This window comes from Cryptomeria japonica, chromosome 11 (assembly GCF_030272615.1).
Source record: "Cryptomeria japonica chromosome 11, Sugi_1.0, whole genome shotgun sequence".
Classification (NCBI taxonomy): Eukaryota; Viridiplantae; Streptophyta; class Pinopsida; order Cupressales; family Cupressaceae; genus Cryptomeria; species Cryptomeria japonica.
In genome coordinates this window covers 263,532,764-263,557,091 of record NC_081415.1, presented here as the reverse complement: position 1 = coordinate 263,557,091, position 24,328 = coordinate 263,532,764, and the positions used below count along the sequence as shown (strand labels likewise).

The 24,328-nt window shown below is 37.8% G+C and overlaps 1 protein-coding gene across 1 annotated transcript; it reads right to left on the bottom strand.

Moving 5' to 3' along the window:
* Positions 1–5,992: 5,992 nt before the first annotated feature.
* Positions 5,993–23,950, bottom strand: LOC131069711 (protein DJ-1 homolog D-like). The gene is made up of 5 exons (XM_058005244.2): positions 23,755–23,950; positions 23,552–23,668; positions 7,146–7,586; positions 6,540–6,902; positions 5,993–6,425 (listed from the first exon to the last, which is right to left on the bottom strand). Exons 1-5 carry the CDS (start codon positions 23,815–23,817, stop codon positions 6,237–6,239), a joined length of 1,173 nt encoding a protein of 390 aa, XP_057861227.2. The 5' UTR covers positions 23,818–23,950; the 3' UTR covers positions 5,993–6,236.
* Between the last annotated feature and the right edge of the window lie 378 nt (positions 23,951–24,328).

Below are 24,328 nucleotides of genomic sequence, written 5' to 3'. Positions count from 1 at the left end.
TAGTTATCCTTGAAATGTTGTTGTGGCAAGATACACACGAGGGCCTAGGTTACATAAATAGCAATTTGGATCCACTAACTTTTTAGGTGATATGTGATTATTCATGGAAGATCTCTCAACATACCTAAGTATCACATCTAAAGGGGTATGCATGAATGATTTATTTGTTAATCCTTATATATTATCAAGTTGTGATCTAGCTTAAAGTTATTCTTAGAGAGAATTCCTAATCCTTAAATGATCATTGTGTGTCTTGAAATGATGAACAATTAAATGATCTTTCCACGAGGTATTGATATTTGTGAATGAGCTAAAAATATGGCAAGTGTATACAAGTACATGCTAAGAATGTTGATAAGAAATACATAGTAACTTGGTCAACTCATTTGCAATGCAAAGGTATGTTTTTTATTAGATAAAAATAGGTTTTTAAGGGACCCCAAATCTTGTACAAAATAGGATTTAAAAGGGGCTCTTGCAACCCACAACATGAGATATTCAGTCAGGCTCACAAAACGGAACAGAATCGGTTCAAGACGAAACAAAACAAAGAAAGGGTAGAGACCCCAAAGAGAAAAGTTGCTTGAAAAGTTAAGCCAAACCATGAACCAACTGCAGGTAGACCATAACAAACAAAGGGCAGCAGAGAGAAAAAAGAAAAGAAAGTTCCAGCTGCCCACAAGGGTAAAGACAACCCCCCTAACTTAGGATTTCCCTATGGAAGCCTTCTTGTGGGATCGAAGGGTCATGTCAAAAGAAGGCGAGGACCGCTTAAATGTTTGTGTTTAACCTTAATCCAACCATCTTCAACTTTAGCAGCCTCATCTTGTCACTCCAATGAATCTAGTGCTAGAAACCCAGCAGCCATGGAGTGACTAGCATGCGATGCAGCTCCAGCAAGGTTGGGGCCAAAATCAACCTTGGTAATAGAACCAAGCAAAGGGACCGCACCAGCAATCTCCCCTGAGACAGGATCAGCCCTAGCAAACTGGAATCCAGCAATCGGGGTAGACCCAATAACCAAAGAGCCAGCAACATCACCTTCCTTCCTAACAGCAACAGGAGGGAGAACCTCAACAGAAGAAACACCAGCATGCAACCCACAACCCCCAGAAACCATCTTAGGCCGCAAAGAAACGGAACCACCCACCATGGGGGAACCCACCACATTCGTCAACGGGACCGTTGTGGCAATCGGGTTGTCCTGAGTAACCACCTAGGAAAAACTTTGCTATGAAGAAATTTTCACAATAAAATAATGTTGAGTTGAAGCACCGTTCCACCAAGACGCGGAGTGTTTCTTAGTAACACTAAGATCACATTTTGCAGGAACATGACCCGTTTTAAAGCACCTTCTGCATCTGAAGGGAATCCCTTCATAGACCAAAGGCTGAATCCAATGGCCCTTAAGAGACATAAGTTTGATCTCTACAAGCAATCCCTTAGACATGTCAATGTCCACCAAGATGCGAACATAGGTAGAATGGTGAATATTAAAGGAATTAGAATCAAACATCAGGAAGTCCCCAAGAGCCTCACCCACTTCCTCAAGAAGAGAATCCACCCAAAGATGAAGTGGAAGGTTAGGGATTCTAACCCATAAAGGCATCTTGTTGAAAGTTTCGAAAGAGGGATTGAAATCTTTGTGCCAAGGCTTAACCATTAACACAAAACGGTCATCCCAACTGAAGAAATGATCACAAAGAATACAATTTATGTCTTCGACAATGCCAAATTTTGCTATGCAAAACCCTTTAGCTAAAGGGAAAATATGAAATGTACCATAAATGAGTATGTGTGTGCATTAAAATGATTTTTAACTAATAGAAACATACAAAAATGTTTTGTTTGTTTAAGCATTGAGATAAGTGTATCTTATTTGGACAGGAAGAAATGTTTTGAGGAGTCTTTTATTTTGATTTTGATTATTGGTACTAACATGGACTAATATTTTGGTGGTGTTCCTATGAGTGTGATAGATGGGACAACACTTCACAAGAAACAAAACATTGTTAGAGAGAGGTAGCCTAACTTTGTGAAATTGAATGGCAGTAATGGAATTCACACACTCACAGAATTGCACCCATCTTGCATTTTGCATTCATCCTCCAGCTCATAGTTGGGTTGTACATTAGATGGATGTGAAGAGTGCCTTTCTTCACAAGGATCTTTAGGAGGAGATTTACATGGAGTAGTCACAAGGATTCATTGAGGACTCTTCTTTGGTTTGCAGACCAAGGAAGTCTGTAGATATGGCCTCAAGCAAGCTCTTAGGGCTTGGTATGCCAAGATGGATTCCCTTCTTCTGTTAGCAAGATTCACCAGATGTCATTTAAATATGAATGCCTACATTTTGTGATAGGATGACTCTTAGTTGCTACTTGTGCTCTATGTTGATGACTTGATCATTATAGGGAGTACCTCATCCATCATTGGCAGTGTCAAATCTTCTTTGCATGAGAGATTTGCTATGAATGACTTGGACCTTTTGCACTACTTTCTTTGGATTAAGATATCAGGGTTTTATTTTGGGATCACTCTTGCTCAACCCAATTATGCTCTTGATCTTCTAGCTCAATTCCACATGGTTGATTGTAAGCCTACATAGACTCCCTTTCTTTCAGGAGTCAAGCTTGAGGCTAAGTGTTCCACTCCACATGTTGATGCCACTTTGTATCATCAACGTTTTTGGGAGTCTCATCTACTTGGCTCACATACACCTTGATATTTCCTTTGTGATTGGCTTGGTTTCATGCTTTATGTAGGAACCACATGAGCTTCATTGGAACACTACCAAATGCATCTTGCATTACATGTAGAGTACACATCACTTTGAGATTTACTATGCAACAGGTACATGACTTGACTTGGTTGGGTATACAAACTCTGATTGGGCTAGCGATCTTGATGATCATAAGTTCACTTCAGGCTACAACTTTCATCTTGGTTTTGGCCCCATTTGTTGCTAGAGTAAGAAACAACATGATATTTCTCTCTCTCTCTTCAACTAAGGTTGAGTATCGAGGGTCTATCAATGCAGCTACTGAGGCTATTTGGCTTCAGAATATTCTATCTAAGTTTGGCTTCACCCTCCATGACCTACAGTCCTTCATTGTGACAATTAGAGTGTCATTCAAATCTCGAAGAGCCCGATTGACCATCAACGGACTAAACACATCGAGATCTATATGCATTACATCAGGGAGCTAATGTAGGAGCAAGTATTGTCCTACAACATAGTAGGTATTGATTTGCGGTATTTTCCTACATCATAGTAGGTTGTAGACATCTTCGCCAAACCCTTCACAGAGAGTGAGTTTCATCACTTGTGAGCTCTCTTGGGGGTGTAAGATATTTCATCAAGGCAGGTCAGTTGACTTCTCCATTCTCTCTTATGGGGAGTCCTTTTTCCTCACTCGAGGTTTTGTCCTTCTCATTCTTCTTTGAGAGTTATTTTGTGTGTTCATCTCTCTTTTGAAGGGGGGTGGGGGTTTCCCACTAGGTTTTCTCCTTTGAGCATCCATAGCGATATATCTGTTTGATCCTATCTACCCGCCCTTGGATATTTCATCATCATGGATCCTCATAGGTCATTTTCTCCACCTGATTTACATCCATATATTTATGATTTTGACATGTTCCTAGCTTTTGTGCCTTTTTCTATTTAAATCTTCAACCCTTTTAATAAGGACGTCTTTCTATGAAGGTGGTGTTCTATCATATACTTGCACTTTACTCCTTTGTTAAGTTGGTTAGTGCATATCTTTTTTTATAAGATTCATTCATCTCACTTGTCCATGACCTTCATGTTGATCCTATTTCTCCTATGGCTTGTGATAGTGATGAGCATGTGCATGGTGCAATTTTACCTTGTGATGATGTAATATTGTGTCATGGATATGAATGATGTACCTTATTTACTTAAACATGACATTGTTGCACCTCATGATTTGTCTCTTACATGTTAAAATAGCATATCCATCCCCATCAATTCATGTTCTTTAGAGGAGTTACATTGTTTCACGATGACGTGTCATGTGATGACTATTATTTTGTATTTCATGTGAGCCCTATGGATACCAATACACATTCTTTTACTTAATGATATCTCCCATCATGATAGCATACATTGTGACAATAGCTCCTTAGTTTTTCAAGTAGAGAGAAAGAGAGTGATAAGGAGGGAGGAAGGGAGAGGTAGTGAGGGAGTGATTGAGAGATATAGAGAGGGGAGAGGCAGCGAGGGAGAGAACAATAGAGACAAGAACAAACCATATTCTCATCAAGATGCAAATAGCTGGATGAATAAACAATGTCTATAAGCCTACTTATTTTGGTAAGGCAAAAGGGAATGAGAGCACACAATAATGACATGTGGCTCATTGAAATGCAAGGGTAGGTAGGAGTTAGTTAGAACTCAACCACCCAACACAAATAACTATGCATCCTAAGAAAGGATAAGTCCACCTAAAGTGGAAATGCTTCGACTACTCCTATTCAATTCCCTAAGTAATCTTAAATAAAGTGTAATTATATCTTAGGAGATAAATAAAATAAATTAATTACACCAACACCCCCTATTAAGTGCAACTTAGGGGAATGTAGACTCAAGCTAATAATGCAAGATGGGTCTTGGCTAATAGGCCATATTAGGTACCCACCAAAAGAGAGATGAACACACCTCTCCACAACAACGTCTCTCTCTCTCTCTCTCTCTCTCTCTCTCTCTCTCTCTCTCTCTCTCTCTCTCTCTCTCTCTCTCTCTCTCTCTCTATATATATATATATATATATATATATATATCAATCACTCCCTCGCTACCTCTCCCTTCCTCCCGCCTTATCACTCTCTTTCTCTCTATTGGAAAAACTGAGGAGCTATTGTCACAATGTATGCTATCATGATGGGAGATATCATTAGGTAAAAGAATGTCTATTGGTATCCATAGGGCTCACATGAAATACAAAATAATAGTTATCACAAGACACGTCATCGTGAAACAATATAACTCCTCTAAAGAACATGAATTGATGGGGATGGATATGCTATTGTAACATGTAAGAGACAAATCATGAGGTGCAACAAGGTCATGTGTACGTAAAGAAGGTACATCATTCATATCCATGACATAATATAAAATCATCATAAGGTAAAACTGCACCATACGCATGCTCATCACTATCACAAGCCATAGGAGAAATATGATCAACATAAAGGTCATGGACAAGTGAGATGAATGAATCTTTAAAAAAAAGGATAGGCACTAACCAACTTAACAAAGGAGCAAAGTGCAAGTATATGATAGAACACCACCTTCATAGAAAGACGTCCTTATTAAGAGGGTTGAAGATTGAAATAGAAAAGGCCACAAAAGCTAGGAAAATGTCAAAATCATAAATATATGGATGTAAATCAGGTGGAGAAAATGACCTATGAGGATCCATGATGATGAAATATCCAAGGGTGGGCAGATAGGATCAAACACATATCACTATGGATCCTCAAACCCTAATCAAAATATTATAAGAAGACACAAAGAAGGGTAGATTTGACACCAACATAAATCTGATAGAAGGAGGATTTGATTAAAAAAAATGAGCTACCACAGTGAGGCCCCCTATTAAACATTAATGGTAAGTTTCTAGACCAATAGCAATTTAAAGCATAAATAATATACCTACATAAAACATAAATAATATACCTATTAGAGTAGTAAAATATTTGGGGGTTTACTTTGAATTCTATTTGTTGATTCTAGAACTATGAATAAGGAGCTGGTGAAAGTCTTCTACCTATTGAACATTTTTAATTCGATGTCAGATGCGTAATTTTACTGAGACATTTCTTTCTTGAGCAACATCATTTAGTGCCATGTATTCTTAAGGAAACAGTTACTTTTGTTTATTTGTTGCGGCATCTTATTTTGCACTGAGCAGCACCAGGTTCGTGGACTTCACACTAAGTTAAAGCAATTCATGAATTCACACAAGATTTCCCCAAGCTCAAAGAGAATATGTTATTCATTTTTCTCAATATCCTTTTAAGTACCTGCAACTTGCAGTATTCAAGAATATTTGAGATAAGGACATTCCCAAGAGTCAGGAAATGTGTGTCCCAATTACACTGATGTATATTAATAGAGAGTTCTATTACATATTACACTCAGCAGGTCCATACAACAAAGAATTTTTGCACATACAAAGTACAATTAGTTCTTAGGTAACATGACCATCAGTTCAAAATGATACACTAACTCCTAACAATACCATAATGTGGGAGATAAATTCAGGATGTGCAGGCCAAGCTGCTGCTGTCACTAGGTTCTCATCTGTAAAGCATTTAGTTATTGGTTCTGGCTCCATCCATTCAGCACCAGCAAGCAATACATTAAGTTTTACTGCCGGGTATGCTGTACACCTTTTTCCCTGTGAAACAACATTTCAACTCGTACATGAAATAATACACTTTCCAAGCACATGTATTCATAACATTGAATCATGGTATAAGTAAAGTTGCCATTTTATGCAAAAAAAACTTACCTTGAGTATGTTTGCTGCTGCTAGTATCTGCTGCCCATGACAAATTGAGGCAATTGGTTTTTTACTTTCTGCAAATAGCTTTACAATGGATAAAACCTTGTCATTTAATGCAAGATATTCAGGAGCACGACCTCCAGGAATTACCAAAGCATCGAAGTCTTCAACCTTGACATCTTCGAAATTAGCATTGAGAGTGAATTTATGGCCTGGTTTTTCACTATATGTTTGGTCACCTTCAAAATCATGGATAGCAGTTAGGCATGTGTCCCCAACATTCTTGCCTGGGCAAACAGCATCAACATTGCAGCCTAAAGATTGCAAAACTTGGAATGGAACAATAATTTCATAATCTTCCATGTAGTCCTACATAAAAAAGGAGAACATGATTATAAAAGTGTCAAGAAGAGATCAATGGACCAGAGATTCATTCAATAGACAAATATGTTGCACTTGGGCTCTAATATATCCATACAGATTGGCCAGCCGGAGGAGAAAAAACAAATCAAAATCTAAAAGAGATCACAAGGTTCTAAGTTTTGCAAAACAGAAAAAATTAATTTCCATGCTCACGGACTAATATAAACAATCAAAGAAGCAAATGCCTACCCCACAGAGAAAAAGAACACGTTTCCCTGTGCCAGTAACCTTTCCTCCCAGTGACTTCAAGAAAAGGCTTATATATTCAGGGTGTCCGTGCCAAGCTGTACTGGTGATCAAATTACCATCAATGCAGCATGCTGATAATGCCTCTGGTTCTTTCCATATCCCCCCTGCAGCAACAACAACAGGCTTTACAGCAGGATATGCCGTACACATTTTCTCTTTTAACACACCTGCAGCAGCAAGAATCAATTGCCCATGACAGATAGCAGCAATGGGTTTGTTTGAATCAAAAAAATGCTTAACCAGTTCAAGAACAGATTCATTTAGAGCTAGGTACTCAGGTGCCCGTCCTCCAGGAATCACCAACCCATCGTACATCTTTACATCAATATAATCAAATGTTGCTGTCAATTCAAAATTGTGACCTCGTAGCTCTGAATAAGTCTGCAATACACAATAAGCAGAGCCTAGTTTGGATCAGATATTCATATTTATCAGTGCCTTATTTAGAGCTGATATTCAAAATTTAAAGCCTAATAGGTAGCACAAATCCTATCCAATATCTATGCAAATAACTTTTGAAAGTAATGAAACTCAACATAAATACCTTATCATTTATGGTGCATAAAAAACCTCCCCTTCTGTTATCATTTTGTAAACTCACTATCAGTTCTACAGATCTGCCAATTTTCAACAAAAAATGTAGAATGCACAAACATCCTACAGCTTAATGTCCTAGAGACAAGCAAGGTAGATAGATATCTTCCACGTTTGCACAGTATTAAAAGTGTGTAATTAAATCTTGAGTGAAAGTCAAGTGTTGAATGTTGTTAGTGTCAAAAGAATAAGGTTTGTCGGTTTAGCGCAGAATTTAACAGAGGCTCTTGTACAGTGCAACAGTAAACTGATGTATAATAGAGTTTCATCAGAGAGAACTTTTTCGTGCATAGGAAGGAGGCAATGTAGACCCTCAAGGTTTCTTTAATCTATGGCTTTAGTTCCCATGAGATATTGAGGGTCAATATACTCAATTATGCAATACAAGATGTTGAGGATATTGTTAATGAACATCAGTTAGCAAAGTTTGGATGCAACATAATGTCAAATGGATAGACAAATAGAAGGAATGGAACACTCATCAAGTTCCTAGGGATATTGGCAAGATCTTTTAGAAATATGTTGATGTATCAAATAGGATCAAATCTGTGAGTATACTACTCTAAGTTGTTTGACAAGGTGTTCATGGATATAAGGCCATCAAATGTAGTTCAATTTATTATAGACAATCTTGTTTCTTGTGTTGTTGGGAGACTCCTTATGGACAAGTATCCTACTATGTTTTTTAAGCTCATTTACAGCACACTACCTTGATCTAACCTTATAAGACATTGGAAAACATGAATAGATTAAGAAGTATTGCAAAAGGCTCACATTATTACCAAGTTCATCTATGTAAATAGATTAAGAAGCATTGCAAAGGCTCACATTCTTACAAGTTCATCTACGATCACATGAGGGTGTTGTGTATGATGTGCTTCTTCACAGAGGGCAAGGAGCTAGTTTGACTAGGGGTGACAAGATTTGTTAAGCACTTCCTTGCATTGCAAACTCCTTGGTAGAGCCAAATGTTCATTTCAAGTGAGTGGATGGAGTCTCACTTCACAAATCAAACAAATGGCAAATTAGTGGCAAAGTGCATTTTTCCTATGCTTTTTTGGGATGCGGTTGAATAGCTTGTCGAATTTTTAAAAACCTCTAGAAAAAGTTTTACAACTAGAGGAGGGAAAGAATCCTCCATCGGCTATTTAAATGAGGCAATGGATAGAGCCAAGGAGGTGATGAGAGGTAGGATGGAAAATAACAAGTACGAATATATACCATTGTAGGATATAACTGATAGTAGATAGGATTGATAGATGCAATCCACTCTTCATATCATTGGATACTATCTAAATTCAATGTTGCTCTATAGTCCTTAATTCAAAGATGATGTTGAGGTCACACACAATCTACTCATGTACATGGAGAAAATGTCTCCTACCCCAAAAAAATTGCATATCATTATGGCAAAGCTACCAAAATACAAGTAAGAAAGGAAATTTTTCTCAAGTATGGTTGTCACTCAAAGCACAAAGGTCCTCAAATCAAGTAAGCTCCATAAACTCTTGCCATTCTCCCTTTATTGTGGACATGTAAAATAAAGGTGTTAAGCTAATAGTAGATCTTAAATGATGTCTTCTCAAAATAATTTGTATTTTTTAGTGTAATGGTGGGATTTTTGTGGCCAAGAAGTCAATTATCTTCAAAGATGGCAATGTGCATTTTAAGACAGCCATGTGGTTCATATCCTTGTGAGTGTACTTGAAGTGTTTTTTAACAATACATTCCAAGAAACACAACCATTTAACACAAGAACAAATGAATGACTTGATGTTCACTCACCATGACCTCCACTTGAAGCTAATGAAAGCTAAAGTTTAGAGTTTAAACCCTTTTAATAATAATTATAAATTGTAATCATAGTTTTCTTCACTTTCAATTCCTAAATCAAATTTCTCTGTGAACAAAATTAGGTACTAGTGAGGAGGACCAGCCAATTGACCTTAACAAGATTGATCCAGATTCTAGGTAGTTTGCAACTGATCATGTCCTTGACAATGGTGATGTTTATGATCTCCTTAATGAGGCACAAATATGGTAGTGATGTGGTTGACCGATGCAAGAGAGGCTCAAACATGAGTTTCATCATTAGGACCTACAAACCTCTAATGAGTTAGAATGTAGTAATTTCTCCCGCATGCTGGAAACTTCTGCCACCGTGCAACCACCGGCTAACTTCAGTCTGCCACCAGTTCCACCATTGAAACAACAGTTAATTCCATCAGTCATGCAAAAGACTGTAAGTTATGATTCTTTCCAGAAATTTATATATGCTCTTGAATTCCTCTTTAAAAGAGGCAAATGTAACTCAATATTTGCAAGCAATAAAATTATATTTTGGTGCTGCAGCACATTAATTTCTGTGTTCATATTTTCTGTGTGTTTTATAATTCCTGTGTGTGTTTCAATTTAATTTTCTGTGTTTGTTCTGCTCCATCCACCCCATCAGTGTCGTATCAGAACATGAGAATAGATCTTGGGCATGAGACTGTTGGATCAGGTCTATGGTGTTCGCTGGAAGTTGGTGAAAGCAAAGAAATTATCAAAGTCATTAAAGATCCACCCATTGCTAGTTTTGGAGTTGTGAGAGAAGTCGCTGCCCATCCAAAAGAAGGTCACTAATAAAGCCAAGAAAAATAAGTTCCAGATTCTAGAATTGAATTCTCAGGAAGAATGCCGCAGTCATTAGAAAGTTGTTTATTGATGAGTCTAAAGCCCCTCTACAATCAGAAGGATTGCAAATCTGTGAAGAATTTTGTTTTGAGGAGTTTGAGACGCCTTAGAAAAGGTCACTAATTGGAGATGTTGGAGCTGTCATTCAAGCCAAGATCAAAGCAGTTAAGAAGTTCGTCAAAGTTTTCAAGAATACAATTGGAGGAAGCCTTAAAGAAGTAGATCACAGTTTTTTTATCAATGCTGCCAGATCATACAATATTGCTGAAGAAAGATTGCTAGTCAAGACCAGACCATCATTTGAGAATAGAAGAGTATGAAGGCAATTGAATAGTTAGAGAAAAGAAAGGAGATCATTGGTGACACCTCAGTAAAAGACAAGGAAGACAGTCAAGGGATCTATAAGGAGGACGAATCAGGTATAGAAAGATTGCAGAATCAAAGAAAGTTAAACAAGTATACAAGGTGAGTTAAAATTTGTGAATTTCAATGGGAAAATTAGGCAAAAGAGTGTTGAAGGAAAATATAAATCTAATTTCCGAGATAGATCTTTTAAAAGAAGAATTAATAGAAGTGAAGAAAAGTAAAGTAAAGTACAGATATAAGCAGAAAAATATAACATTTCAAATGAAATTAGTGATTATAAAGAGAAAATTGAAGATCTAGAGGAAAAATTAAAGTGGTTGAAAGAACATATTTTGCAGATAAAGGAATTGATTAAATTTGATGAGAAGAATAAAGAGTTAGAGAAAAAGTTAAAGTTGTTTGATGAGGTTAAGAAAAAGAATGCAGATATGGAAGAAAATGTTAAGAGATTAGAAGAATAAAATAATTTACAATTGTAGGAAATCAAAACATTGAAAGATGAGAACGGATGTTTGAAGTCTAAGGCATTGGTATGTGATATTTCATGTAGCACATTTGTGTTTCCCTTTTGATAAGTGTAACTTTGTTGAAGATGTTAGTGATAAAGATTGTCATGGTAAGATGGTAATGTTGTTAATACAAAAGCTTCTAGTTGTTTTGATGATAATATTGTTAGATGTAATGGCAATGAAATGAATGTTGGTTTGAAGATCATGAAAGAAATGGGATATAAAGGTAAAGGCTTAGGCAAGCATGAACAAGGAATGAGAAAACCTATTGAAACAATAATGAGGCCCAAATATGAAGGTCGCAGGTATGTCATAGGTAAAGGAAAGAATGATACAAGTGTTCCAGGTACAAGCAAATCAGATCAAGGAAGGCAATGTATTCAGTGTTCACATTGTAACAGGAAAGGACATACGAAGGATAGACGTTGGGATCTCCATCCATGCAATATTTCTGGATTGAAAAATCATTGTGATAAGAATGGTTAGTACAAAGAGTTAAAGAATGAATGCCTGAAAATGGATTGTGGATGGACTTATGGATCTAGTTGGCAAACTACTACAGGTATGTTCAAAAATTTGTTCAAGTATAAAATTTCATATGTGAATGTGAACGATCATCAAAGGTTTGAATGTTCAGGTCAAAGGAAAATATTGTCTAGCAAGACGCCTACAAATAGGGAGTTTGCAAGAAGATTCAAATTGAAGTTTTGAAGGTTTGAAGGACTGTCGTAGCAGTTAAAAGAAGCAAAAAGAAAGGAAAGATCTGAAGATCAAGAGTTGTTTTGAAGCTGTCAAGCAAAAGAAGGTTCAAGAAAGTCTAAAGACAAAGAATGAGACAAAAGAAGACAACAGTCAAGGAATTGTACATGCAGTAGCATTTGTGGTCGAAATTAAGGGGGAGTGTTAGAATGTAGTAATTTCTCCCGCATGCTAAAAACTTCTACCACCATGCAACCACTGGCTAACTTCAGTCTACCACCAATTCCACCGTTGAAACGGCAGTTAATTCCATCAGTCATACAAAAGACTGTATGTTATGATTCTTTCCAGAAATTTCTATATGCTCCCAAATTCCTCTTTAAAAGAGGCAAATGTTACTCAATTTTTGTAGGCAATAAAATTATATTTTGGTGTTGCAGCACATTAATTTCCGTGTTCATATTTTTTGTGTGTTTAATAATTCATGTTTGTGATTCAATTGAATTTTTTGAGTTTGTTCTGTTGTAATGTCCCCTACTTGATCTATTTCAATATACTAAAATTGATTGTTATTCTTCAATTAGTTATTAACAAGTTCTTATTTTTTTTTTTCATTAGATGATTAATTTCATTATTCATAGTTCTTAATATAGTTATCAAACCCTGCTACTACTTCAGTTTTAAGGGAGAACGGTCTATGTATGTTCCCAAATACAATAGGTTCCCTCAAAGTTTACAGATGCAAGCCCTTACCTATCTTGGGTCTATACCCTCAAGGCTTATGGGTCGCTGATCCCCACCCTATCTTGGGACTTAACCCATTGCTTGGATTTAGACTGCCCCTCTTTGGAACATCTCATTCCCATCTTCTTAAATACTGACAGTAATAACATGATTTAGACTATAAGTATACTAACTTCTCATGTGTTCATAATATATATGAAATTAAGTATGACTGTCATACATATTGCAGTCAATATACTAAATTTTGTATAACAACATTATCAGGCTTCATATATTAAGCATACATATTTAGCACATCCCATGCATACTACCAAGAACACAAATGTTACTGCCTGTAACTCAATAACAGTTCTGATCTCATCTCATCAATGGTGATGTCACTAGATGCTTTTGATTCCTTCCCTTTATATCTCTCAATGTGAGGGAGAGGTCACACCTCTTCATCATGTATGTCCTTCGGCAAGAGACACACCCTTTCACCATCAGCACCCTTTGAAAGAGTGCAACTCTTCATTCTTTCTGCCCTTTGAACGGACACAACCTTCCACAATCAGATCTGCATTTCTTATTTAAATCAGATCTGCACTTCTCATTTTCCAAATTCTCCCCCCCTCAAATGAGTTTCTCTTCTCCCTTTTATATCTCACGTTTAAGGGAGTCACAACTTATCATTTCATGCCTTTTGACCATTCATTAACTTTAATCAAATTTTAATTATGTCTAATTATATTCTCTTATATTTTAATTTAATTTTTATATTTATTCGTTTGTATTTTTTTTTATTATTATTATTTATTATTAAATTATATTTCAAAGTAGGGACATTACAGTTCGTTGCCCTCAAATGATTTTCGTTGTCTTCAAGATGATGTTCGCTGTCAGAAGGAACCGTTTGCTGTCCTTTGTATATGATTCGCTGACCTCTGAATGTGCTTCACTGACTTAGGAATATGTTTTGCTGACTTAGAAGATGATTCGCAGATCACAGAAGTAATTTGCTGTAGAATGCCGAATAGGAATGTAATCACTGATTGTGTGTAATTACAATGACATTGACTTCGCATATATATGTGCCTCTAGCATCCTTTAACCATTTATGTCGGCCTTGTTAGCTTTTGGCGTCAAGGCCTCATCTTTTATATTTTAATTTTATTTTTATTCTTTTGTAATTTAATTTTATTATTATTATTATTAAATTATATTTCAAAGTAGGGACATTACATCTGCTCCATCCACCCCATCATAATGGGGCTCTCTTTGTATGACCAAAAGTTAGTAGCTATGTTTTTCTTTCAAACTTTGTACTTAGCTTGTAGGTTGACTTGGTACAAAATAGATTGCAATTGAAAATTTGAAAACTATTAGCATATAGTTATTATTTATGCACTAGCATTGTGCAATGCAATGTAATTGGTGATATGAGCATTAATAACAAAAATTTATATTCTATAATTAATAAGCTAAACTCTCAATTTTATTTGCTCTCCACATCTCTATGCTATCGAGATGCCTTTAAATTTAAAAGGCTACATGTTTTCGATATTAAAAGCAGCAAAAACTGGGTGCTGGCCCAAAGATGCAAAAGCCCAATGGCTGCAAAACAAAACTCTAGTATCAGCATATTAAATCCAGACTACCAGTAAACAAACACACCAATAGCAGAGAAAATTAACAATAATAGACATCCAAGAGGTTCAAAATAACAGTCTTAAAAACACAAACTAAACTACTGTAGTAGTTATAAAGAGTTTTGAAAACCCCAACCAAAATGGCATAAAGCAAAAAGAACTAAAATCGGGACGAAGCCCTAACGGTTCCTGTGGATTTTGCATCCAGCTTGCTGAAAGACATTCGCCCAGTCTTCTATCAAGAACTTGTAAAGTTCCCTGCAACTTTCATCGTCCTTGCCCTTCTGGCCCACCAAGTCCTGATGCAACAGGCAAAGCGTGGTGGCAAAACTGTGCATGACTATGAGCCCGAATCTGGAGAACGAGCCCATTTTTCTTTCCAAGTCAGTCAGCCTCTCATTTGTTTTGATCAGTTCGGCTTTCAACTCCGAGCACTTAGAACAGGTCCCTTCCTGAGCTTTTCGACAGGTCCCTTCTGGAGCTTTGACCGCTTCATCTTCCTCATTAGGCATCATCTCCTGAGTGAGATCGATAGGTCCAACATTAGTAGAATCCAAGATGTGGGTTGAATTGTTGGCGGTACCAGAATCCTCGTCACCCTTCCTCCACCTTATTCGCCAGGACCTTTTGACATTCCTTGACAATTTCTTCAATATCGTGATCCCCGTCCACTTTGGAGCCCGAATTGTCGATGATTCTTTTCCTACCCCCCGAGCGCTACCTAGAGGCAAGTCTATTGAAGTGCCTAGGGGTACTAGTATCTTCCGCCATATCCTCCTCCAAGTCCACCTCCTGCAAAATGACTTTGGTTTTTTGGACTTGGAATTCTCCAAGTTAGCAGGGGGGTTTTCTTTGTCTTCGTCGTAGTGCCAGAATCAAGGGTTTTGTGAGTCAGGGTTTGAGGCTATCTCTGTTGGGAGCAAAGTTTTGGTCTCCTTATTCCTTTCTTTCGACTAGGGCCTGGGATATCTATAACATTTAAGGAGGAGGCAAGTGAAATAGCCGCTTCATGAACAACAATAAGGTGTGGAGGCCAAAGAGCTAAGTGGAAGCAATAAAGGCGAAAGATGAGGCTTTGGTGGATAGGAATGGGCTTTTTGCCCTCGGATTTGGCACAATCTACTTCCTCCAGAATAGCATTTTCTAGGGAGTGGAGGAGGAAGAAAGGGAAGGAAATTCTAGAGTTGTTACAGAAGTAGTTAAGCATACGGAAATGATAGTAGTAGAAAACTTTAAACCTTCCCTCCAGTGTAAAGTATTTCATGAATCATGAGACATACCTAATCCCATGGGTCCGATAGCTCCTCCCTATCAAATCCACCATGACGCTTGACCGAGTTCTCTTGTTCTCTGAAGAACTAGTTTAGGCTCTTAGTGTCTGTAAACCTACTAGTTTTTTTCCACTTCCTTCCCTTCGTGGATAGCCCTATCGCCTTAGTAATAACATCCTCATTGATCTTGAAGGAAATCCCTCTGATAGTCACTCTGTGTTTCGTCTAGAAAGAGGCAAATTGAATGGAGAGGATTGCATCATGCCCATTCATTGATTCAATGAACTGGGCAACCCCACCCTCTTTACATATGTGCCAAACCGCTTCCTTGGACATGAATTCTTCATGCTTGTCTGGTTTCATCGTCACTCTTTCACCACCCATATTGTCACCTTTAGTAGAAGTTAACTTCTCACAATTAGAAAAATTATTGCTCTCACTTTTCTTTTCGGAAAGGAAATTACCTTTTACAAAACTTGTAAAAGGTGTGTGGTTAACGAGGCCATCACGACAATGCACAAGCAATTGATTTTTCCATTCCTCGCGGTAACACTCCACATGTGCCAAAAGGTTAATCCTTTCAAAAGACTGAAGGCGATTAAATGTGCCCGATCTTGCAAAATCTTATCACCATTCGGATGACCAATTATCTTTTTGTAGTATCAATATGCTGATGTCATCCTATAATTGGAACGAGCTCATGGTTACGAAGCTTATCATGATTCGTTGGGCGCAACCTACAATTATTAGGATTCATTGCCATGTCCTCCTCCCACCTATCATCTTTATCTTGCTTAGTCATGAGATTTGAATTTATTGCCACGCCGTCCATCCTTTTGCTTTTACCCGCTTGCCTAGTGAAGGGATTTAAAAATTGTGCCACCCTCATCAAACTCAGACTTCGAGTTGAAACACTGGAGCTTTCTCGGTCACAGGAAAGGCCAAGAAGCAGGAGAAAGATAGAGAGAAGACAAAAATTTTTGGATTGCATCATAATTAGGAAGCAGTGTTGTGTTGATGTTTGTAGCTAGGTCGGATCCCTTCTAGGGCTGACCTAGTACTCTTGGCAATTAAGTGGCTTGTCGGCCTTAGGCTTATTATTGATTCAACTTGACTTTGTGTAAGTCTGGCCCTAATTGGGCGTCATATGTAACTTGTCATTAAGCAACACCTATATGTAACTTGTAATTGTATTGGACAAGACCTATATGAATGTAACTTGTAATCTATAGGTCTGATCCTATTCTTGGCGCCAAAACAATAAAGCCGACCTAGGTAAATTAGGAGGCTATGTCACATATATATACAAAGCATCATTCATGCTTATGATACATTCATTCCACACATCGATCTCCTTCAGCAACAATCAGAGAATACATTATTCAGCAGTGATCAGCAAATAGCATCTACAGTCAGCAAATATCTTCTTAGGACAGCGAATTCTCTCCTAAGGACAGCGAACTATCTCTTAGGGACAGCGAACTTCTTCCAAGACAGCGAGTCCATTCAGAGGCTGTGAATCTTCTTCATTATCAACGAATGGTGTTTGTCTTCCTTGATCAACATTCAAGTGTTTTGCAGATGAGTCCGTAATACTATTGTGCCCTAGTTTTGAATCTATCACTCTACTGTGCATATTCTGCTGGTCAAGTGCTTCAAGTGTTGAAGCAGACCTGTAAAGATTTATACTGATTTTTCCTAATAAGATCTGAGATTATTGTTGGGTTTTTCACCTCCAAGAGGAAGGTTTTCCCAAGGTATTTTGGTGTTCTTTATGTGCATTGATTTTTGGTTTTTGATTTTGCTATCTATATGTTACAGTCTGATCCTCAATCTAACATGGTATCAAAGCTAAGGTTGATTCAATTGTGATCAGACTTTGTGATAGCAGCGCTCCTTCTTCACGCCATTTCCAGCATTGAAGATGGTGATTGGTTTGAAGTTTGAAGATAGACTTGACGGAGCTTTGAACTTCACCTCGTGGAAGGTTAGAGTCCTTATTGCACTTGAAGAGAATGATCTACTTCAGTTTGTAGAAGGAAAAGATCAGCCTGAGCCTGAAGATCAAGAATAGAAACTCCAATTCAAGAAGAGTTGAGGTTGATATCAAGAGGAATTAAGCATAGTCATTATGATGTGGAAAATCAAGTCCTTGCTACACACACTTCTATGGAAAGAGGCAAAAGAAGAAAGAGGGATAGTGACAGAGGTCCAAATTCTGCTCCGAAAAGGGACTTATCTTACATTCAATGTTTTAGGTGTGACAAGTATGGCCACATTGCTCGAGAGTGCAAATCTAGGTCTACTCCTCTAGCTTCTTCTGTGGAAGTTGACATAGGGACACCTCAGGAGGAGCCAAGGTCAAATGTCAACTCAAAAGGGTTCTTATTCTAAAAGGAGGAAATGTCATTTTTTTCAGCTTCAAAGGGAGCCCGACATTTCAGCTTCAAAGGGAGCCTGACATTTTCAGCTTCAGAGGGAGCCACGTCATCATGAAGATTTGGTTAATGCATTTTTCTCTGTGATGGAGAGATTTGAGGTGAAAGCCCTTGTTAATGAGTTCTTCTCTATGAGAGAGAAGTTCGAGTTGCAATCCCTTGTTAATGAGTTCTTCTCTATGAGGGAGAAGTTTGAGGTGCAATCTCTTGTTAATGCATTCTTCTTTGCGAGAGAAGTTTACGGTGAAAGCCCTTGTTCCACCCTCTGTGAGTAGGCATGGTGGTAATGCACTCTTCTCTGGGAGAAGTTTGAGGTGAAAGCCCTCTTCCACCCTCTGCGAGTAGGCATGGTGGATGTCATAGCACTTGTTTTTGTTCACCCTCTGGGAGTAGCTATGGTGAACGTGATTTGGTTTCCATTCATGGGAGTAGCCATAATGGACCCACCCTCTGGGAGTAGCCATGGTGGTTGTGTTCGTTTGTAATTCCATTCATAGGAGTAGCCATGGTGATGGTGTTCATTTGCATCTTTCATGGGAGCAGCCATGTATCTCGGATCTTGAGAAGGTCTCCTCCCTAGCTAAGGGGGAGTGTTGATGTTTGTAGCTAGGTCGGATCCCTTCTAGGGCCGACCTAGTACTCTTGGCAATTAACTGGCCTGTCGGCCTTAGGCTTATTATTGATTCAATTTGACTTTACGTAAGTCTGGCCCTAATTGGGCGTCATATGTAACTTGTCATTAAGCAACACCTATATGTAACTTGTAATTGTATTGGACAGGACCAATATGAATGTAACTTGTAATCTATAGGTCTAATCCTATTCTTGGCGCCAAAACAATAAAGCCGACCTAGGTAAATTGGGAGGCTATGTCACATATATATACAAAGCATCATTCATGCTTATGATACATTCATTCCACACAACAGTCTCCTTCAGAAACTATCAGAGAATACATTCATTCAGCAGTGATCAGCAAATAGCATCTACAGTCAGCAAATATCTTCTTAGGACAGCGAATTCTCTCGTAAGGACAGCGAACTATCTCTTAGGGACAGCGAACTTCTTCCAAGACAGCGAGTCCATTCAGAGGCTGAGAATCTTCTTCATTATCAGCGAATGGTGTTTGTCTTCCTTGATCAACATTCAAGTGTTTTGCAGATAAGTCCATAATACTGTTGTGACCTAGTTTTGAATCTATCACTCTACTGTGCATATTCTGCTGGTCAAGTGCTTCAAGTGTTGAAGCAGACTTGTAAAGATTTATACTGATTTTGCCTAATAATATCTGAGATTATTGTTGGGTTTTTCACCTACAAGAGGGAGGTTTTCCCAGGGTATTCTGGTGTTCTTTATGTGCATTGATTTTTGGTTTTCTGATTTTGCTATCTATATATTATAGTCTGATCCTCAATCTAGCATATTGCTCTCCTCTATGAGGAGTTTTCGAATCCGGCCAAGAAGAGACTCCCATTTCCTCCAAACTCTAATACCTTCCAGATGAAGGCCAAGAGCCGCCATAGAATCAGTACATCTATTCCCCTCTCTAAATATGTGGGTGATAGTGAAATTGTCTAGACCGAAAAGAAGTTTGTTGATGTCATTTATGATATCAACCATTTTCCAACCCACATTAGATAATCCACCAGCACCATCTATGACCAACTTTGAATCACCTTCAATGGCCAAGGATTTTATATTCAAAGAAACGGCAATTTTGATCTCCCAGTAGAGTGCCATGCATTCTGCCTGATTGTTAGTGAGGCCATTAAGGTTTCTTGAGAAAGCTGCAATCAGTTTCCCTTCAGCACCTCTAATCAGACCTCCCCCAGCTGCCTTCTCCTGCTTCGCCACCCCATCAAAGTTCAGATTGCACCAATTTTGATTAGGGGGGGACCATTTAGTAATATTTTTGGCCATTATTTTGGAGTTGTCAAAGATGGCGAAATCTTTGGGCAAACCCCATTTTTTCCCACTCTCTCATCATACTTAGTTGGGGGATGACGTGGACATTTTCCTGTTGTGACAAAAAGATTTTCAAGGACTGATTTGCACAAAGTATAAAGAAGGACTCAAGAGAGTTATCAGAGTCTCTGAAAATTCGGTTGTTCCTCTCCTTCCACAGACTCTAGTAGACATGGGGGGGAATTTGTTTCCAGAGTTGATCAATTATTAGGTTATAGGAAGGGCTTCTCCATTCATCAATTAAATGCTGAAGCTCACCGTTTCTAACCCATGGAATTTCAAGCTTCTAAAGGACTTTAGTCCACATTTCAATTGCAGACTTACAATTTAGCATAAGGTGCAAAATGGATTCTTCCTCCTCTTTACAAAGAGGACACCGATTAGGAATTTGAAATCCTCTTTTGACCAGATTGTCCTGAGTAAAGATCTCACCATGTAAAGTCGTCCATCAAAATAAGTTGATTATAGTTATCAGGTGGGGGTTCCAAATCTTCTGCCAGGGTCCACGGGGCAGTTAATTCCTCAGCAGTGCCATATAAGCAGATTTGACCAAAAAATCACCTTTGTTGTCCTTGTAGATGAAACTATCTGCTCTAGGGAATAGTGGAATTCTGATTTTGTCAATTTCAATCTGGAGCTCAAGAGCTTTTTGGGTTAAGAATGGTTGATTTAGGCAGCATAGAGCAATACTTTTCCATATTTGTTGAGGGGAGATGTAGTCTTTTACAATAAGGCTAAAGTGACTCTTGCAGAAGGTTTGTAAATTCACTTAGGCCAGGATACAAATTTAAGGGGCTATCTCCAATCCAAACATCCTCCCAAAATCTTATGTTATTCCCATCACCAATTTGCCATTGGAGGTTATCCATAATGGCGTTTTTGCATTTTAAGATGTTGTTCCAGATTTTAGAGCCGGATGGGAGGTCCATCACCGAGAGAACTGATGAAAAGGCTACATTTTCTACTCCTTTTTTTGTTGTCATTTTTTTATCTTTTTTAAAATCTAAATTTTTCTCGATAAAATCCTCATTTTTTGAAAAATCTTATATTTTTTAGTTGTCAATTTTTTCCAACAAAGATTTTTGCTGCTACCAGCTCAATGAGTCATTGAGTGTGCTGGGTACGCCCAGTATGCAGTTGAAGATTGCAGTTTTCTCTATTGTATTTGTGTAGACATATATCATATACAAAAGATACTAAACTTCTAAGCGAAATAGTTATCAAATGCAAAAGGGCTCTGTTTCTGCTGGTTATTGGAAGAGGCAGCTGTATAACAGCCATCAAGACGAAGATGAGCTTAAGGCTAGATTCACACGCTTACTATAAAGCGGAATGATTTGGTCTTTATGACCAGCATCAGAGGCGGAGCATCAGGGGTTCGAATCCCACCGCCACCTACTTCTGGTTGGAAGGCTTGTCAAATGGAAAAGCAGACCTCTCTGCTGGACTTTGTTTCTGCTGATAATTCGAAGAGGCATCAATAAGAAAAAGATGGCACCCTCAAGGACAAAGGTAAGGTGTACTGCATTTTCTTGAATTCTTGTATGAGTTAAAGAATGCTTCTTTGCCAAAATTAAACAAGAAAATATGTATGGACTAACTGATTTCCATAGTAACCAAAATAAATACTAATGGAGAATACCCTATCTTACACCTTATCTTTGCTAAGGAATGTGTACTCTTATTCCCATGATTAAACTTGTTTATCTTACATGTGACAAATCTTCCAATTATTGGATTATTCCCTCCATTTTGGTGATTTTCCTTGCGCATCATCCTCAATCCACCTATATTGTTCTACTCAGTTTATTATGCTCTTTTAAGACATATGCATGCCATCTCCACACCAATAGCAAATTGAAAGGCGACTACTTCCCTCTCTTCAAATACCCTCAAAATTCAATCATTCATCTACCCCAAACTTGATGATACTGAAGAGCTAGACCTTGAGAAGATCCACGTTCACCCAAACTACCACAATTCCTTCAGATTTCGTATCTTATTTTTACTCTTCCTTTGAAATTCCTGACAACAGCCCTTGGCCCTCATGTATGTCCTTGACAGCAGTCCTGTCCAGCTTGTATCTTTGGCAGAAGCCCTTGGATCTGATCTGCATTCTTACAGCAACCCTGATGGGCATTCCTTCCTTTGAGATCAGTCCTTGGCTATGGCTTGCAAAGCAGTCCCATATAGCTTGCATACTTTAACAGGATCCCTATTTTAATGTATTAATTTTTCACAATCCATAATAGCTATTGTAGATGTTTCTGGTTTTGATTGTGTGTAATTTTTTGCATCAACATTTTGGATCACACTCTGTGATCCATAATCAGAATCCCTATTTTTCCCTCTAACTCTTTTGGGATAGTGTCTGTGCAACTGCAACCTTGATTCTATCTTCTACCAAGTTATAAATACTTATTTGAAGAGGCAATCTAATAAAGAATGTAAGGGAGTTTCTAATAGAAAACACTAGAAGAAGATTTGCTTCTTATTTTATTGATGCTGTCTGAGGCGGACATAACCTTCATGGTCTTTTCAAGAGGTAAGTCTCATGGATGTAATTCAAATCATTTCATTGCATTACTCAACCCGAGGTACACATGAGTGGGCCTGGCAGTGAAGAGCTTTTTCTCGAGTAGGGGAGGCACAAATTTGCAGCCTACGAGTGTTATGGTATGTGCCCCCATAATCTAAGCAAGATCAGAAATGCAGGGTCATCCCACAAGGTATAAGCTACCTGCAACTTTAGGACAGTTAGGGGCATAGGACATCAGTTATTGTGGAACTTAAAAGGATCCTTCCTTTTCTCCCCTTATTTACCAAGACTATCATTCACGAGGTACAAACTCTGTTTCCAAATGGACTTTACCCTAGCTTCACAGGTTGCTAAATTGGTTTCCAAGGGGTCCCTAGTCAGCTAACTTAATCTTACCCAAAAAAAAAAGCCTCCTCTTCTTCTCTTTCTCTAATAAGATATACTATTGCACTATAAATGCATTTTCCGTCTTATCTTTCTTTCTTGAGTGAATGAGGGGAGCCAAAAGTTTGAAAGCTGATGAGGTAGGGTATGTGCACTCCATAGTCTAAACACAGTCAGGTGGGTAAGTAGACTCCATAAGCTACCATCTAGTCTATGCACAATTAGGTGTGCAAAGCGGCAAGCATTATTGATCTTAAAAGGACCTTTCCTTTCCTATTATGATTTTAGCATCCGACGAAAGTCACATCACAAAATTTAAAAATCCTTAAAACACAGGGAAATAGAACAATATAAGATATGGAATTCTAATCACACCTGTCCTAGTTTCCAACGAATTTGAAGGAACCTGAGGATCGTTAATCATTTATGTATTATAAATTGTCAAATATGAGGGGGAAAGTAAATTGTAACATTGTTCTAGCCTGTGACCATATTTAAGGAATGTCAAAAAGAGATAAGTTAAGAAAACATGCCTGGTGACCAAAGAATTGAAGTATAGCAGTGGGGCATTTATCGCCAGCTTTTTTCCCGGGGCAAACAGCATCCACCTTGATTCCATAGGCTTGAAGGGTCTGAAATGGTACCATTACCTGCGAACATAGTTCAGTTTTTTTTAAATTATTTTTTATGAAACAAAAAGACAGTTATATGATAAAATGGCTTGATCGAATCCTACCTCATAATCTTCCATGTAGTCTCCACAAATCATAAGAACGTGTTTCTGAGCTGCAGAATCCATCGTTTTCTTCTTCTGAAAACTCTTCGAGCTCGGAGTGGGCTCTTCTCAACGTCGGATACATAGCAGCATGGGAAAGATGATTAATCCGACGGAGATTGCCAACCGGACTGTGCGATAAATTAATCCGAATAGGACAACTTTTTGTAGGCTTAATAATGTTTGAAGGGAATTTTAATTTTATTATTGCAGTAGGTGCTATTTTTAAAGTTTATGCTCAACATCAATATACTATACTAATAGGGATGGTCGGAAGACCATAGCAGTCTACCTAATTTTGATATGATTTCAAAATAGGCTGAAGACTCGTCAAATGTAGTAGTTTAACTTAGGTATTTTAAAAAGTTTTTTTAATTAATAGGTTTTGTATTTAAAAAAAAGTTAAATATTGTCAACATTTCATGGAATAATATTGTATAAATAATGGATTTTATTGAAATAATATAAAAGAATATTGTCGATATTCTAAGGGAACAAAATTTCCTAAATAATGTTGTTGTTATGTCATGAAACA

Coding starts and splice junctions, on each gene's coding strand:
- LOC131069711 (XM_058005244.2), bottom strand. CDS start 23,817: ATGGATTCTGCAGCTCAGAAACACGTTCTTATGATTTGTGGAGACTAC. Junction 23,669..23,754: donor ACTACATGGAAGATTATGAG/GTAGGATTCGAT, acceptor CTATGTTCGCAG/GTAATGGTACCATTTCAGAC. Junction 6,426..6,539: donor CAGCAGCAAACATACTCAAG/GTAAGTTTTTTT, acceptor GTTGTTTCACAG/GGAAAAAGGTGTACAGCATA.